Source organism: Macadamia integrifolia, chromosome 5 (assembly GCF_013358625.1).
Source record: "Macadamia integrifolia cultivar HAES 741 chromosome 5, SCU_Mint_v3, whole genome shotgun sequence".
NCBI classification, from domain to species: Eukaryota; Viridiplantae; Streptophyta; class Magnoliopsida; order Proteales; family Proteaceae; genus Macadamia; species Macadamia integrifolia.
In genome coordinates this window covers 148,892-166,944 of record NC_056561.1, presented here as the reverse complement: position 1 = coordinate 166,944, position 18,053 = coordinate 148,892, and the positions used below count along the sequence as shown (strand labels likewise).

Sequence of the window (18,053 nt, the reverse complement as noted above, 5' to 3'; positions counted from 1 at the left end):
CGGAACTTGTTGTCAAAGATGGAGCCGGCTACCAAGTAGCTGATGTGGCCCACGAGAAAGCTTCATATAGGTAGGGGTGTCAAGCGGTCGGGCCAAGCCAGTCTTGGTTGGGCCTAGTCGGGCTCAGTCAATTTCTAGGGCTGCACCGTGAACGCCCGTTTAGCTAAACGGGCTTAGCTAGGGCGGACATGGTACGATTAATAATCGGGTCAGTCAGTCTTGGGCTTTAATTGGGCTACCATAAACGGACATTAATCGGACCTTAACCGGCTATAGACCTATTTAACTTTAAACGGGCTTTAAACGGGTCCTCTTTAAAATTGGTCTCTTAAATGTGCTTGAAGAGAAATATCAATAAAATGAGGCAAAAATGAGCATATCAAAGAAAAAGATCACATAGTTAAAATGAATTAAGCCAAAGATGCGCAAAGTAACTAAATTACCAAAGTACTCGATCTTTAACCCACAAAACTCAAATCAATTAAACTATGCCTACATAACCCAAGTTTAGTAAGTTCAAATCAATTGAACTATGCATAAAACAGATGAATGTTCATATAACAATTACCACCATCTCAATTGTACATATCACATACCCTTAGGACTAAATACAAATAGTATTTAAAAAAAAAATACTAGTAGTATTAAAGAGGTCGGGCTAGGTCGGGCGTAAAAGAGTTAGTTCAAATCAGTCTTGTAAATGTGTTGGCCGATTGGGCCCCTGTCGGGTTAGGTGGCTGCACCGTTTACTACTTATTTATAAATGTGTCGGGCTCAAGCCCGACATGTTTATTAATCGGGCCGGTCTAGGTCGGGCCATAAACGTGTCGGGCTCGGTCAAGCCTACCGGTGCGAGCTTGGAATAGACACCCATAATATGGTTCTCTTTTCTTTCTCTTCTCGACTTCTCTTCTTCGTCTTCTTCTTTTTCTTTCTTTTTTTTTTCTCTGCTTCTCTCTTTTCGTCTCATCTCCTCTTTTCTCTGGTTTCTCTCGTTTCTTTTGGTTGCTGCTGGGAGAAGTGCAGGACCCTAGGAGGGTCGATTTTTTTTTTTTTTTTTTTTTATGGGATCCTAAAACGAAGGAAACAGGCTACTGGAGGTGGAAGGGGGTTGCATCGTCGAAGGGATTTTTTTTTTTTTTTAGAACTTAGTTCTCAGCAGAACTGGGCACACCGAGGGAAGAAAGTGGTCAGAGGGTCAGAGGAAAGAAGAGATGAATGGGATCCTTCAGCTTTGATACCAAGTTGATCGAGGGCCACTAGGGGGAAGGGAAGGAATCCCTGAGATGCTCAGAGTTGCAAGGGAGCAGGAGGAATCGCACAAAGAAGGGGGGAAGAAGATCGCACAGACGCACACAATGCCCATAGGCTCTTCACTAAAACCAAACTCAATTCATCTTCTCAATCCGTCTTCAATCGTTGGTCACAGATGTATTTAAAGAAAATAAAACTACTAAAACTAGAAACCAACTATAAAAAAGAAACTAACTCAATCTAAGAAAACTAAAATAAATTACGAAAATACTATTTCCTCTGTATCCTATATGAAATAAAAGATTACATAATCCCAAAAAAATAAGATTTCCTACAATCCTACCAGAGCAATAACCCGATATGGATCAGGCTCATCCCGTCTGAATACCCAGATGGGTATGGATCGCTCCACAAGTAAAATTGCCCAATCATTAGACTCAACCATGAAAAAGGGTATGGGCCACGAGTCGAAACTATATGATTTTTCAGAAGACCCAATCATTAGACTCAACCATAAAAAGACCAAATTAGCCCTGAACATTGCAGACGCCTTAACTTCTTCATCCGATATCAAAACAAGACAAAACCAGGTGCGTTGGAAAGCATTATTTATGCTTGTACTGTTACATTAAGGATATGTCTTCCAAAAATTCATTTTCAATGTCGAAAATGCCCCCGAGTGTAATTAGGCCAAATTTGTCAGTTTTGACCCAGAAATCCGCACCACCTACCATGGATGACCCAAATCACTTCAAACACTTCATACACCACTGCCATCTCATTGGAGATATTGTACGATGCCACATCACCACTGTCAACCACCTCACTCCAACTGACCACGTCATCACTGCCATGTGGCCAAGGTTGCCAACAAGGACAACTAGAAAACAACAAAAACCCCTTACATGGTTCTTGTCACCTATGGTAATGTTGATTTCCTCAAGGTCACCCTCTCTTTCATGGTTGCTGCCACCTATTGGGTCACATAAAGGAGATTGAGCTGGAGCCGGCGAGGAAGGGTAGGGGAATTGGATAGAGACGGAGAAGAATGGAAGAGAGATGAGAGGGGAAATTACAGAAAACCTCTATCTTGAAAATTTGATAACTGATGTAGGGTGGGCAAATAAGCTCGGTGTAGTAACCAGGTTGGTTACAAACAGATTATCATACATTAGTTTCAATATTAGTGGACAAACCCTTTTGGAAGGTGGTGGGGAAAAGAAGTAAATCAAATGAAACAAATTGATTACAGTCAGATGCAGCTGGCCCCACTCATTGACATCTTGCTCTGTTGGAACAAGTGCCAAGTGATGAACCTAATGAAGCATTGATCTCCTTAATGAAGTGTGTGAAAAGTATTTCATTTTCCAATACTATTCAAATGTAATGAGGATAGAGAATTAGTCACATCAATCAGTAACACCAAAATTCATTGCGATCCTAATTTAAGATAGGACATCACACAATAGAAAGGATCTTACAGTGAAATACGCAATATAGCTCACAGCAAGTGTCAATGCAATCTCTATCACTGTATCATTGAAAATAAACCCCAGCCAAAAAACAGATGCTATGCCAAAGGCAAGCCCAATACCTACACTGCACCAAGGAATGTTTGTTATAATCCAAATTATATTTCTGTGAAAATCATTTCATCCAAAATACTCATGTAACATACGCTCCAAGTGAAACTTGTGTTAAAAATTTGATAATGTCTCCCACATTGAAGCTCCGTCCAAGCACCATTTGATAAAATAGCTGATATACCACAATAGCTGTCCTGGAAATAGAAAGTAAATTCATTATAAAGTAGTATGTGAGGAGAGAAAAGAGAAAAGGTTTTCATAAGCAAACAACGAACTCCATGATGCCTGTTAGAAATATAACAATAACAAGTATTCTGCAAGCAAAAAATAATCGAAACTAAAGGACATAGATACCCATCATTCATCAAGGACTCTCCTTCAATTATCGTGCTCAATTTTTTGCTTGCACCAAGCTCTTTCAGCAAGGCCACAACGGCAACAGGGTCAGTCGCACTAAGAAGCCCTCCTAGCAACAATGATGTTTTCCAGCTCCAATGATAAGGAAATGTGAGCTGCAGTATACCATTGCAATGATTATTGGAAAGCACAGAAGCTTTGGTCTAAGCAAAAGGAGTTAAAGTATACCTTCAAAGCAGATCCAAGACAGAAGGTTGAAATTAGAACACCTGGACCAGCAAGTAGAACCATCTGTACCATGCATCTCTGTACCCAAAAAGATAAAACAATAAAGCTTGAAAGTTATAACACTATGCAAAAACCAATTATTCACCTACATGAAATTAGTTAAAGCTCATCAGAAGATCAACAAGCTGGAAAAGAGAAACATGTCATACACAAAGGCGTTTACAAGCTTGAATCAACCCATGAGATGAGAGGGCAAATTCATCTGAGGATTATTATTGATGAACTTTTTCTTTCTAGCATTTAGCTTTAAAATAAGTTCACCAGGAGGACTCAAGGCAGGAAAGTTAAGCGTTACAAATTACATTCACAAACTTGAAACAAACACAATCAAGACAAGAAACCATGTATGTCAGAGAATTACTTCAAAATCTTGATCAAGTAGCGACATTAGAGGGAAAATATTAAATGATGCACATGTTCTAATGAGGATTTCTGCCTACAAGTCTGCCCAGTTTGATTAATGAATCAGCTATAAAACAGATAACCAGGATATCAGGATTAACCAGAAGAAGCACAGTCTTTAGGTGGCAATCCAAGCATTATAAACAAAACAAAATGCCCCCCCCCCCAAAAAAAAATAGTTCCAGACTTCCAGATGACGAACCCACATTCAGTTACCAGACTTATTATCTAGTGTTGGAAAGCCCAATTCAATTACCTTACTTTTGAGATTTGACTGGGTATAGACAGATTGCTGAAAATATTTAGTATGTCAGCTTCATAAATTCATGGTTTTGATAGCAACTGATTGAGGAAAGAGTAACAGGACTGAAATTGAAAGAAGCTGTTAGTTATTGTTATTTTCTTATTTCCTTTGTCCATCGGTCTCTCTCTCTTCTCTTTCTTTCTCCTCTTTTTATTCTTCTTCTCTTGTATAGGTGAAAATCTCCACGGGGGATCAATTCCACATCTAAACCACCTTATGGAAATAGCAAAGTCACCCCCACTCATAGTTGTCAAGGTGTTTCCTAGGTCACCACCTTGGCATCCAGGTACCTTGACAACGAGTGTTGCCTTCGTCACCTTGTTGGTGTCGCCTTGCGTCCAGGCCCCCTCCAATACCTTAGTTCGCCTAGACGCCTGACAACTATGCCCTACTATTACATTGCTGAAACACTCATGATATAAATTTTTTTTTTTTTTTTTTTTTTTTTTTTTTTTTTTTTTTTTTTGCATCTTAATAATTTCTCAACCCTCTTTTAATTCTTCACATGCTTGTTATCGGCTGAAATTTTACCAACAAGATGGGTGTGGAGTACTCTATCAAATGGACCCATATTCGCTGGTCCATATCCATGCAGTGGCAAGGGGATGTGAAATTTTGACAAAGACAAAGTTCACAAACCATTCTGAAATTTAAATTTTCTCTTCGTGATATTGGCAATGGTGAACATCAACAACTTCTATATATTTTGTCATTGTTTTCTACAAGCTATGACTCATTAGGTGTTTCACATGGTATGTCTTTATGCAGTCACTCTAATATTTTTAAGTTCATTCACCTGATTAAGAGATTTTTTAATTTTTTAACTTTTGTTCTTTGACCCTTTACAGTGGCCCAGTCAAGTTCAAAATTTCCTATTTAGTAGTACAAGTCATTCCCACACAGAAGAGTCTTAGATGTGTACATACGTATGGGCATGAGAGAGAGAGAGAGAGAGAATAGCTCCCAAACCCTGACAAGGATATTGAAGTCCCTAAGTTGTACACAAATAAACAGCACGAACCTTTATCTGGTGCACCTCCATTGAAAATGAGCTCTCAAAAAGAAGAGCAGGAAGAAAAACAGCCAATAGAAGGTCAGGATTAATATTTGCCCCTGTGCTCATCAACACAAGAAACCACATTATATAAAATGAAATGATAAAAATAAAAAATAAGATAAGAAAACTGGCTCCTCTTGTGAGGCCACACACCTTCAATAAATCAACATTTCATTAATTGTTGTTAACATAGAAATAGCAACACAATTATTAGTATTACTATTAATGTTAAATATCAATAATGAAAACAAATACATTAGGAAACGTCCATTGCACAGCCATGGGCTTCTCTTGTCAAAGCAACCATTGGAGAAGAAGCTCTACCCTCAAATCAGCATGTGTCATTTTTGTGTCCTATCACCCATATATGTGAATTTTACCCTTATTTCACAATTGAATAAAAGTCGCTAAAGTTGAGTTCTTCACCAGTTTTTATAACATAATATTTCCATTTGGGAAATTGTGTTCAAGCTGAAACTTAATTGATAAATGGTGATGAAGAAAACATTTCCACAAGATTTGAGAACCAAATAAGCCGCCATGTGGTAGATATTTAGGGTCATTAAGGCAAGCTTATCTTAACAGACATTAAGGAAACATCCACCCTCAAAATATTGTCTACACACAAGGTGATGCTCCCTTCCCACATTGGTAAACTTGGATGGGTGTAGGTGGGTCCATGTGATATGAGGACACAACACCCATCTTAGTGGCCAAGTTTTATCCTGAATCAAGCACAATAAATAATTGAAACTGAAACCTAGTTTATAGATTTATAAACTTATAATTTATAAAAATGGAATTTCTCTATAATGGAATGTGATGGCTTGTTTGTAATTTTTTTTACCATTCTGAACTCACTTTTAAGGCACTTCGCCTACTTGTTTTGAGCGGAAACCTGGCCACTTACAGGGAGGTAGGCTCCTAGATCACATAGACCGACTAATATTATGCCAGATGGCAATTTGCAATGGACAAAAAAAGTTCACAAAAACTTGTGACATTTAATAACAACAACAACAACAAAAAAAAAAATTTTAATAATAATAATAATAATAATAACAACAACAAAAACCAGTAGATAAGAAATCCATTCCTTGTCCTGTGATTTGCCAAATGGGTAGTTCAGTTTCTGCTAAAAACCATGCGGACACCCATCCATCCATGCCCTATTACTTACCATCATGTGTCGGCCCAATCAGACATCACTACATGTCAAATAAAGGTCTAAAAATTGGTCAAAATTTTTTTAAGAAAAAAAAAATACAGGGGAAGAGTTGAATACATGGTCAGTCATACCAGTGAGATAAGTAATGAAATCTGAAATTTTGCCACTCAGAGAATATTCAATGGTCAGACTGACCAATCAGCCCTCCACATCAATGATTTAATGATCAATATATGACAACGGAACATCTCAGACCAATACCAATCTACATTGCTCGTTGGACCACTCTGGTCTTGTGTAGCTACACCATTTTGATCCAGTACTAGTATGGATCACCATCCAACCTATCGGATAACAATCTTTAGAACTGTGCTCCACATGCAGAAATAAAACTCCCAACAAGGAAATATTTCTCATCCACCAGACGAGAAAACAAATTTCAATGGAGGATGACAATGATGATGATGATGATGATGATGATGATGATGATAGGGGACCTTGAATTTAACTTACAGAGATTAATTCCATTGCCGATCTTCCCTAATCGATGATTTGTACCATATGCTGCACAGTGCATATTAATGATTTAGAGAGAGAAGATTTACAAAACATTTACACAAGCAATGATAAAAGATATGCGTCGATTTCAACCAAATACACAATCAACAGAACAAGATACCAACTACTCATTAACTGCTTGGAACATGAGGGCAATAATGCTAGGGGAATGGTCATAAAGTGTTCGAACATTGGAGAACAAATGTAAGCTCTGGTACATGCTTAAGTTGGAAGAAAAATTACTTGCCATAAAATTTTTTGGACCCTAAACCGCTAGGTGGCAATAGCTACATATTTAATAAGTAAAGGGTGATGTTACAAAATCAGATAAGTCACCTGATGCAAGGAAATGAAGACCCTTGCCAGGTAACAATCAGTTGCACGCTATTTTGACGAGTTTCCTCCTCTCCCTCCCCCCTCTAACCCTAATTTTCTATTCTTTGAACCTCTCCTATAATTTTATCTTCTTTCTCTCTTCTCAACCCGAATCTCCTATTATATGTCTTATAAACATCAAAGTTTGCGTGAGGACTAATATGAATGCAGTGTGGTACTCCAGCAAAATAATCTCCACATTTTGGGTGATACCTGCATTTTATCCTCAATACAAACAAGGATTTAAATAACAACCACATCACTAAAAACTGTCAGGAACCTTAACCATTATAATTGCTGCAACTGCCATAATGACAGAGATCACTTCACTCTACTTTTTAGTTCCACTGTTGAATGATCATCAGAAATTTGGCACAACAAAGACAAGTAGAGAATGTTAAAACTTAAAACTAGTATTAGACATTAATAATGGCCAAAATACGAGTACTATAGATATTATAATAGCAATAAAATTTGATAAAGACCATTATCCGGCGTCACAGCCTAGCATGACATTCATAGGCATAGCACCATTTCAACACTGCCACCAACATTCGCAGAGGCCAGAGTAAGAAGTAATAACAACCATGAATCAAAATCACCTCACAAATCAACAACTTTGAGTTGGACCAGATCACTTTTGTTTTATGTTGAGAAATGACTGCTTCAATCTCCCACTCAAACAGGTATGACCAATACAAATAGAAGTAAAATACTCCTAACTTTGTAAAGTTCCAAGTCTAAATAAGTTCAGGAATCACCAAACATCTTCAAGCTCTAAATTACAATCAATGTAATCAAATCACTAATTAGACTAACTAACGTTTTTGGCCTCCTAATTGCACGGTTCCATTAGGTGCCACTCTTATTCCAAGGTCAAAACTAGCATACATCAAGCCCTAGAGGTGAATCATAAAGTCAAATATGCTAAGCCATTTCGTTACAATCCTAGTAAATACTTTCAAATATCCACTCATTTCTGCACTACTAACTCTTGATATCTTTCTTGATTGAGAAATTTACAAAGTTTTCACCAAAGTAAAGCATTAAAGCACAAACAATACACAAGAAGTGTATCAACTGATTCAACTTGGCGCGCACACAAAAATGGGAGCTCGAATTGAATGAACGTCCAAGAACACGAAACTAGAAGCATTAATTTAAAGAAGGAAAATTCGATTGGTTAATTAAGCAAACCTAGAGAGCCAAGACCAATGCCAATTATGAGCAAGGCAACCGTATAAGGGACTCTAGTGCCACGAAGGAGATGCCTTGAAGCGATGCCCAACGCCAAACTGATTCCAACGAACACCACAGCATCTGACGGCTCAGAGGTACGCTCCTTCTCCAGAATCTCCAGAGGAAACGGCCCCTCTACTACCGACGCCATTTTTCTCCAAAACGAACTCAAAATCCTAAAATACCTTCTTTATATGATCCACTGAACACTAGAGATCACAGAGAAAGAGAGAGGAATAGCTTTGCACGTAGTGTAGTTTGACACTTGAAACAGAGTCCATTCATTTATATGCGACACAGAGAGAGAGACTCTTCTGTCCAATTACGAACATGGGAGTTGTCGACCTCGTAAAAAAACGACTTTGGATCTAGCAAAGTGCATGGGTAGAATGTTAAAGGACGGGTTTTTTTTACCCTTGGAGTGTAAAGGAATCAGCATATTGGGCTTCATTTTTCTCGTAAACTTAGTAGAACGGCTTCATATTTGCTTAACTAATGACCTCTAACAAGTAAGGGTCCGTTTGGTATCGTTTCTGTTCCAGAAACATCATTTCGTGTCAAAAACAAAATTTTCAATTTCTGTGTCAAAACGTAGTTTTTAAACGAAAAAATAGTGTTTCAAAATTTCAGATTTTTATCGAATTTTTTTTTTTTTTTTTTTTTTAATAAAATTGAACGAAACTGGGAAGACGAAACTCCAAAATGGAGTTCCGTCCAATCTCGTTTTTTCAGTTTTTTTTTTCATTTTTTGTTCCAAAAAAACAGAAACGGACCATAAGTGCACGAAACAAAAGATTTCGTTTTTTCGTTCTAATAGAACAAAAAAACTCCAGAAACGATTTTTTAGAACGATACCAAACGGAGCCTTAGTAGTGCTTAGTTTAGACCTATCAATGAATTATTATTATTTTGAAAATATTTTAAAATGATTTTCAACGAAAAGGCTTGTTTTTTAAGCTTGATGGGCAACGAGCAAAGTAGGATAAAGTTAAAAAAGAATGGTATTTGAAGTTGGTTAGGGCTGAGGAGGCCCTATGTAGTCATTCTATCTGTGGGTGATGGACAACTCGTAAGAAATGTTGATGGTTGGGAGAGGTGAATGACTCGGGCATTGAAGGCAACTTCTCAATCTACCCCTTTAGCAAAGGAAAATAATTCCCTATTTTTCTCATCCCTGTTTTTCCTTGTTTTGCTACCTGCAGAACACGACACATGGACAACTTTAAGACCAACGCACCGGATGTAATAATCCTCACTCAACCTTGACCGTTGAATCTTCTGTTGTCCATGTGTCGTGTTCTGCAGGTAGCAAAACAAGGAAAAACATGGATGAAAAAAATAGAAGATTTTGATCATTCAGCAAACTACCAAGGTAGGTTTTCCCACATGACCAACACTGCATGTGCAAATAATTTAAATTAGTCATAAATAACCATGTAAGACTTATACTTTGACCACTATTGTGCATTCTTATATATTCTTTATTTTTTAAAGCTTTTTCTAAATAAATAAAATTTCATCACATGGATCCCTAATCTTTATAATTCTTTACCTTCATAATTTAATGATACAACTATTATTTAAATTATATGATATTTTTTTATTGAAAATATTAAGGAATATAGTAGTCCAAATGTCTCATTTATTTAAGTAATATTTAAAATGGTTAATGCATGTAATCATTTGTCCTAAATCACAAATTTGCCATCATCCTAAGAAACTTATTTCTACCTGTTCAATCTACAAGCCTACTTATTTTATGCCAATGGGGTACACGCCACCCTTGATGGGGATCCTTAGCATCCTTTCTACTCCTCTCCCCCACCCAATCATCCTTGGCTCTCAATGAGTTTCAGTGCTGAAACATCAGCGTTGGTGCTTGAGATGGGTTCCTAAGGGTAAAGTCAGAAATAAAGGAAAATCTAAAAACCGACCTAATGGTACCCCTATTTTGATACCCTAGGTATAATTTAGGGAAAATTACATGATTACACACTTTTGGGTTTCCCTTTACAAAATTACCCACAAAAAGTTTTGGTCAACAAAAATACTCAAAATTGGGTTTGGGTTTACAAAACTACCCAAAACAGTGATTCTCCTTCATCTGCCTATTTGTTTTGTCATTTTTACCCCTGACTTGCCGAGGTGGTAGCACGGCCTGATGGAGGCCAAGGTTGTAGCACGGCCTGATGGAGGCCAAGGTTGTAGCACGGCCTGAGCTGCTACTTCGGTCCTCTTCAGGCCGTGTCCACCTTGGCCTCCATCAGGCCGTGCTGCCACCTCGGTCTCCATCAGGCCGAGCTCCACCTCTGCCTTCGTAAAGCCGTGCTGAACCTAGGCCTCCATCAGGCCATGCTCCACCTCGGCCTCTGTCAGGCCACGCTATCACCTCGGCTTTCATCAGGCCGGGTTGCCACCTCGGCCTCCATCAGGCCGGATTGCCACCTCGGCCTCCATCAGGCCGTTCTACAACCTTGGCCTCCATCAGGCCGTTCTACAACCTTGGCCTCCATCAGGCCGTGCTACCACCTCGGCAAGCTAGGGGTAAAAATGACAAAACAAATAGATAGATGAAGGAGAATCACTGTTTTGGGTAGTTTTGTAAACCCAAACCTAATTTTGGGTATTTTTGTTGATCAAAACTTTTTGTGGGTAATTTTGTAAAGGGAAACCCAAAAGTGACTAATCATGTAATTTTCCCTATAGTTTATCCTATGGGTTTTTATTAACCATCTCTTTTATTCATAGACAAAATATCATGAATTTAGTGCACTAATAACTAATCATGGATGTATCAACCGTTAGTGTATTAAAATACATAATATTCAATTGCAATGATAAGGACATCTCAAGTCTAACGAACAATTATAAACTATTATTGAGAATCTTTTTTTACATATTCTAACAGTACTCCATACAATAGTCAAATTTTACATCAACGTCTTGGTTTGGAATTGTCATTTATATCAGTATATAATGCGACAACCATATGAATTGGCAAGTTTTATCCTTATTACGAACAAATTAAGATATTAACTTTAGGATAATAAAATGTTCAACATATTATTTAAGGAAAAGGACCTTTGCCGTCCCTATATATGACTCTAGCGTTGGCAAGCGAGAGCATCTTTAACGCATAGTAAGGGAATAATGCTATCTTTTTGCATTTGTTCGCGTCTGGGCATAGGAACACCAGACTGATAGAATTCTTTTATCTATTATTTAAATCATTGAAATTGATCCCATCAAATTGATAGGAACACATCTCAATATCTCTTGAGCTTTGATCCCATCAAATTAATGAGCATTTATTCCATGCACCTCCCAATTTCCCTAGATATTTATTCCATGTAAGCATCTGGATTAGATTATGGTTCATTGATCTAGAGTGGCCTCACAAAATATTGATTCCAGACACCAAAATTTCCCTAAGCAATACAGTTAAAGGTGTCCCTTCATGTCCAATAATTCACAAAAGAGATGGTTACAAGATCTTCCTCAAAGGGTATGGCCACTATGGACGCTTTGGGAAAAAAATAAACTATGGATGCTTTAAAGCATGCATCAGTTGCAGTCGCTTCTTGGCTTAGTTCAAAAGCCAAATCATTGTTGTCCAAGATTCCCTTCAATGAATTAATGATAGACCACAGATATATTTAGCAACAGTTTAAGCTTTATCTTCAATCAATGAATTGTATTGTTTGAAAATTAGAATAAGGTCCTCTTTGGTATGATTTCAAGAATTATTTCAGAAGATGATTTAAAATTCAAAAGACATCTGATATGATTTTGACTTGGCACCTTATTTCTATAAATCCTGAAATACATAACTATTTCATCTATTTTGAAATTTTGATTTACATATTTATTTGGACTAAGTTTTCCATAAGCCACGCACGTTATACGTCATCTTAAATATATTAAATGAGCCTTGACGTGAACCAAGTCGAGGCATGACGTGTCTATACCTGCTATTGGAATAGTTACAGTGAACCAAGTGGAGGCATGACGCGTCTACACCATCTATTGGAATAGTTAAAGTAAATAATCCTGTGGATTGCCATTTGTCAAGGTTTATCTCACCTCATTATTGATTGTAAATAACCCTATGGGATGGCCAACGATTGAATTAGATCCTGTGATATGTACTGAATCTGACCTTAAACCTATCTATCCAATGGCTAAAATCACTACATTATCCCAAATTCCCAATGCATGGCTAAAGTTCGTGATCTATCTGAATAAACTTATCAAGCGTGGGGCCATCAAAAGCAACTTTTGCAGCAGAGAAAATTGAAAAGAGAAATCACTATTTTGTGGAAAAGAATGCTATATAACCATGCATCCCTACACCAAGACATAGGGTCAGTAAAATGATCACCCTTCCCCTTGTCAATGCCTCAGGGTGTTCTCCCATTGGCCCACTGCTTGACACAATAACCACACAACCAAGTACCGATCCCTCTTCCATATGTTATATTCTAGAAGCACTTTTTTTTGTAGAATATTCTAGGAGTACATTCCATCAGGTAGTAGTTACCTTATCCCTAATCAGTAGCTTTACACTTGTTCTAAATATCACATTCAATCAAATGTGCGAGGGCTTTATAAGATGCAATACAACCAAAGTGGACGGTGAAGGAAGTTTGGAGTCACTCTAAAGCCTTAAATAACTTCAACTTTTTACTTAACCACCACCTCATGGCCTTTAAATGTAGCACATTTATTTTTGAATGTATACAAACCTATGCAACACCTAATGTTTTGTCATAGACCTACTAACAAGGTAGTGGTTTTTTTTTTTGCCAAACTGGCTTACCTAACCATGCACAACAAAAATACAACTATACGTGGACAATCCTGACCTATGTAATTTGGACACTCTTGTCAAATAAAAAAAAAAAAGAATCAAATGCTCAATAATATGACCCATTACTCCTGAGGCTAGAAGAATTAATCAGTATTACACTCTTACACGCATGGGCTTTGACTGTGTACTGTTGTACACTCTGAGCCAGATTCTATTTTGGACCCCTTGTGTGTTAGCCCTATCATGGGAGAGGGAAAAAACCATCTTACCCAAAGCCTGTATATATAATCAGAAACATGATGGAATATCAGATTCTAATTATTCTACAACCATTATCCCCACTTGCAGGAATGTCGGCGGAGCTTATTTGATCGTTTTAACAGAAACTAACAGAAACCAGTAAGCAAATACGAGCCCTAACAATCTATAAGAATAGTTTGTAGTGAGCATAGTATTGCGAGAGAACCATTCTTATGTCCTATAACGAGTCACCAACACATGTACTCCACTCGGTCCAAATGCCTATGCTACTGAGGGGAAGACTCAGTAAAGTCCATTTGTCTGCATGTGAAGATGGTCCTCATACGTGAATGTTCTTCGGAGTTTTGGTGGCAAGAGTTCATCATTTTAGTTGGATTGACCATGGTGAACGGTGAATCCAGAACTGAAACACATATTTAGACCTTGTTATACATGGAAAAGTAATTGCACAATGCTATCGTGCAGATTTCTTTACATATGCCCTCACAAACAATGGGACCCCACACTCTGGTCCCACTCTTTATCATTAAAAACCCTTTTTGACATTTCAAAATTTTCCCCTTAAAAAAATCTTTACTACAGTTACAAGCCACAGGGGCACTAATATCAGAGAGAAACGACGGAGTAAGGCCAGTGGGTGGTGGGGGAAAGGTTCCGAATGAACAGATAAGATAGTCAATCCCATGACCTCCTAGGAACCTTGAAAGTTGTCTTCCATCAAATTGTGCTAAAGTTGGAAGGGCTAAAAAACCAGATCATTCATAGAAGAATATAGAACATGTGTCATAACTCATAAGTCTCATTACACTAGCAAATTTATCAAATCACCGTAAGGCGTGGAGAGTCAGTTGCATGGAAGATGCCTACCGCAATAACACAAAAGCATCTTTGCTTTGGCTGTCTGCAACTCAGGCATGAAACATGGTAGGGAATGACTAAGAAATTTAAATACTTTATACAATTACATGAGGTAATGAGGTAATGGTTACACTTCCCTTCCCTTGTAATCAAACACAGCCTAAGACAAAGGAATAGAAAATGTTATGCCTATATAAAAAGCTAGACATCTCATCCCAACCCACTTATACTATTTTTGGTTTAGGGCTTGGACCAGATAATGACTTTATTGAGACCAATAAGAACCACTAAAATAAAATTGATAAACTAATGGTTTTGACCTTAGGTCCCAAGACCGACTAAAACCAGCTATAGGGTCAGGCTGGGCTGAGCTCAACCCAAGGCCTCAACCAGGCCTACCCTCGAAGCCCGGAATTTTCACCCAAGGCCAGGACCCCTATTGGACTCAGGGTGGCTCACCGACCCAAACTTGCACCCCTCGTGGAAACCATAATTTGTGCATTATAACCAAAACGGTAGATGGGTGAAACTACACTACAATATACAAGGGTACATAGACTACAGGGAAAAGATGGAAAAGTACATGGCGAAATCAGATACCTATTGTTACAAGACAAACATGAGGGTGTTCATGACTCGATCTCATCCTGTAACAGAATCTCATAAATGTCTGTCCTCAGGTGCAGCTCCTTATCACGCATAACTTCTTGAAGATCTGACAGCTCTTTTGCAGTTAAAATGGAGTTCAATTTGAGAAAACCATCAAGCCAAAGTTTTTTTGACCTGAAATGTTTCCGAAGCATTAATATCCTAACAACCTAACATATAGATGCATAATGAAGAGCAATTTATAAGAGCAAGGTGGGGGAATTCCACGGATCACCCACATAGAAGGTCGACTTTTGTGGTGTTTGAAACAGGTAACAAATTGACAAAATTGACAAAATTCTAAGTACCAAGTGTTCTTTATGACAATTAGAACAAAACTGATCTTTCTTCACCAATGGTGATGAAATGCTGCGATTGGACTTAGTTCATCATTAACTTCCACCCCTTATTGTTCATGGTTCGAAATACCCTTCTAATATGGATCAGACAGGTGGATAAAGAGATTTCTCTTCACCATGGATTGGGTCCTTGTTTTGTTGTTTTGTTACAGTGAAAATATTAGGAAAAATCACCATACAAGATGGCAATCTGGTTTGACAAAATAAACAACTACACAAAAGAAAATTGCACATTTGTTTCTGTTGCTTAAGGATGCCATAATTGCAAATATTTTTTTCACTCATTTTTGCCTTTTAAGATCAGCCAAGACTTGATCAATCAAATAGTCAGTGCTCCCCTTTGTTTTTTTTTTGTTTTTTTTTTTTTTTTTAATATCTACGCACTAGGCCCCAATTGATTAGCTGTGAAGTGATATTAAAAATATAAAATAATTGGTGAAGTGAAATGGAAAGAAAAATTTCAATGGGGTGCTTGTTAGAAAGTGAAGTTAATGTAGAGTGGTACGAGGAATATGAGGGGGCCACAACAGAAAGGAGCTGGAAATTCTTCAGTTGTTAATTGTGCAGAAAACAGGAAATAGCCATATAGTTAGTGTTACAAATTCGGATGGAGGTGGGGTCCCAAAACAATTTGCAGTACCACCAAACACATGGAAATTGATTTTTAACATAAAATGTGTAGTTTCATTCCACTCGTTGGCTATTTTAACTCATCCACTTTCTTTCACTTGCCTCCTGTTACTTTACCAATGAAAATGTTTATTTCACCTCATATCTAACCAATGGGGTATTAATCAACAGCAATTCATGTATTGGATTTCGTTAAAAGACATCATACAAACAAGAAAAATGATTTTGTATCCAACAGAGCATTACATTTTATCATCAATAAGTATCTAACTAAGTAGAGTGCCATTTAAATATTTAACTGACAGTGAGAAGAAATTAATTCACAGCATAATCAAGGTAGAAAGCCCTTACCATGGACAAGCATGAATTGCTCTAAAGAAAATTCGTTTCGCTGCAAAGGGATTGGATGCTACATCCATCTCGTAAGCAATGTAGAGCCTCCAGAGTATTACCGAATTGTGCAACATATCATTTGATAAAGCCCTTTCGAACAAACCATGAATTCTATGCCGGGAGCCTCCTCTACCCATCTCAAAAGACAATGCGAAAAGCCAAACAATAACTGACGGTTTCCTGCCAATTTAGCAGAATTCAGAAATTTAAAGTTGCATATTATTACTCAAATTAAACATAGAAGAATGACAATGCCGTTCTTCAATGCAACACTTCAGTTTCGTTCTAAACAAGAAGTTGATAATTCAGTGAAGTGAAACATCTTCAAGAACAATAATTTGGAGGGAAAAAAGGTTAATATACATTGGTTGAGGCTCAATTTTATATATGTTAAACACCATTACCGATCTACGGTTTCACTGTTGTCTCTTATTTATTTTCCTAGCTGAAAATTAGTTTTTAGAAAAATAATTCAGATAAAGTAAAAAAAATATTCTGTTTTGCTCTGAAAAATCATGACAAACTCTGAAAGTAATTTTTTTGTCTCAACTCAAAATGGTGATTAAATATGTTATTTCATACTTAAATTTTGGTCAATTAGGGTATTATTATTTATATAAAAAAAAAAGGTACTAATTTTAAGGGAGGAGGTTGGGCACGCTTCTAGCTTTCTTGAGCTAGTGGCTCAACCAATGGGGGAGCAAGGATGGGAGGGGCAGGGGGATTTTTCCAAGTGGGAGGAGAGGCAAACAGCTGGGCACAATGCTAGCGTGCCATCCATTTCCCTAATTTTAATTTGGAAAAACATATAAGAAATAAAAATTAGGAAGTAGCTTCCTCTTTCTCACCAATTAAATGTCCCTTACAAAAATCTCCAGAATAACCACAGTCCAAACTCCAGGAGACGATGTGCTATCAACCCATTCACCTCCTAGCCCATCCCCAACCTCTTTCCTTAATAGGATGGCTTCCTCTTTCTCACTAATTAATTCCCTAATGTTGGGACTTCGGTGTCTTTCGAGCCCTATGAGCTGTTTATAACAGGGAATAACAAGCTAAGCTACACTTAGAGAATCTTTAAGGGCCTGTTTGTTTAGAGGGGAGTATCGGGTGGGAGAGTTTGACGTGTGGGACCCACGTGTTTGTGGGGTGAACAACAGAAAAGTAAAATGGGGGAAAAATTATTGGACCATCCCACCCCCATTGCATTTGGTTGGATGTTAGTTCTCAAGAATGAGGGAGGAGAGATGGATAGACTGAAATATAGAGAGAGGGGGTGAGGAAGACAATAATGGAGAGGAGAGAGGAGAGAGGAGAGAGCAGAGAGCAGGTTGGGTGGGTCGGAGGAACAACTTATCTCAAGAGATTTCGATATTTCTCTGGCTCTGGTCCTTGCGAGTGGTTCTGCAGCGCAAGACCCCTCTATCTCTCACTGCTCTCTAAACCCACTTCACACCTTATCTCTCTCTCTCTCTCTCTCTCTCTCTCTCTCTCTCTCTCTCTCCC

General features: G+C 37.8%; 2 protein-coding genes across 2 annotated transcripts in view; both read right to left on the bottom strand.

The window, feature by feature from the left end:
* LOC122079224 (sodium/hydrogen exchanger 8-like) overlaps positions 1–8,958 on the bottom strand; it is a 51,871-nt gene extending 42,913 nt beyond the window's left edge. The window contains exons 1-7 of the mRNA XM_042645500.1: positions 8,547–8,958; positions 6,930–6,980; positions 5,213–5,304; positions 3,426–3,503; positions 3,195–3,352; positions 2,933–3,034; positions 2,736–2,853 (exon numbers count right to left, since the gene is read on the bottom strand). Of these exons, the coding sequence (XP_042501434.1) occupies positions 2,736–2,853; positions 2,933–3,034; positions 3,195–3,352; positions 3,426–3,503; positions 5,213–5,304; positions 6,930–6,980; positions 8,547–8,739 (792 nt within the window). The 5' untranslated portion in view covers positions 8,740–8,958. The remainder of the gene's footprint in view (positions 1–2,735; positions 2,854–2,932; positions 3,035–3,194; positions 3,353–3,425; positions 3,504–5,212; positions 5,305–6,929; positions 6,981–8,546) is intronic.
* Positions 8,959–14,998: 6,040 nt separating this feature from the next.
* LOC122079355 (nuclear exosome regulator NRDE2) overlaps positions 14,999–18,053 on the bottom strand; it is a 29,857-nt gene continuing 26,802 nt past the window's right edge. Inside the window, exons 9-10 of the mRNA XM_042645752.1 lie at positions 16,506–16,727; positions 14,999–15,300 (exon numbers count right to left, since the gene is read on the bottom strand). Of these exons, the coding sequence (XP_042501686.1) occupies positions 15,147–15,300; positions 16,506–16,727 (376 nt within the window). The 3' untranslated portion in view covers positions 14,999–15,146. The remainder of the gene's footprint in view (positions 15,301–16,505; positions 16,728–18,053) is intronic.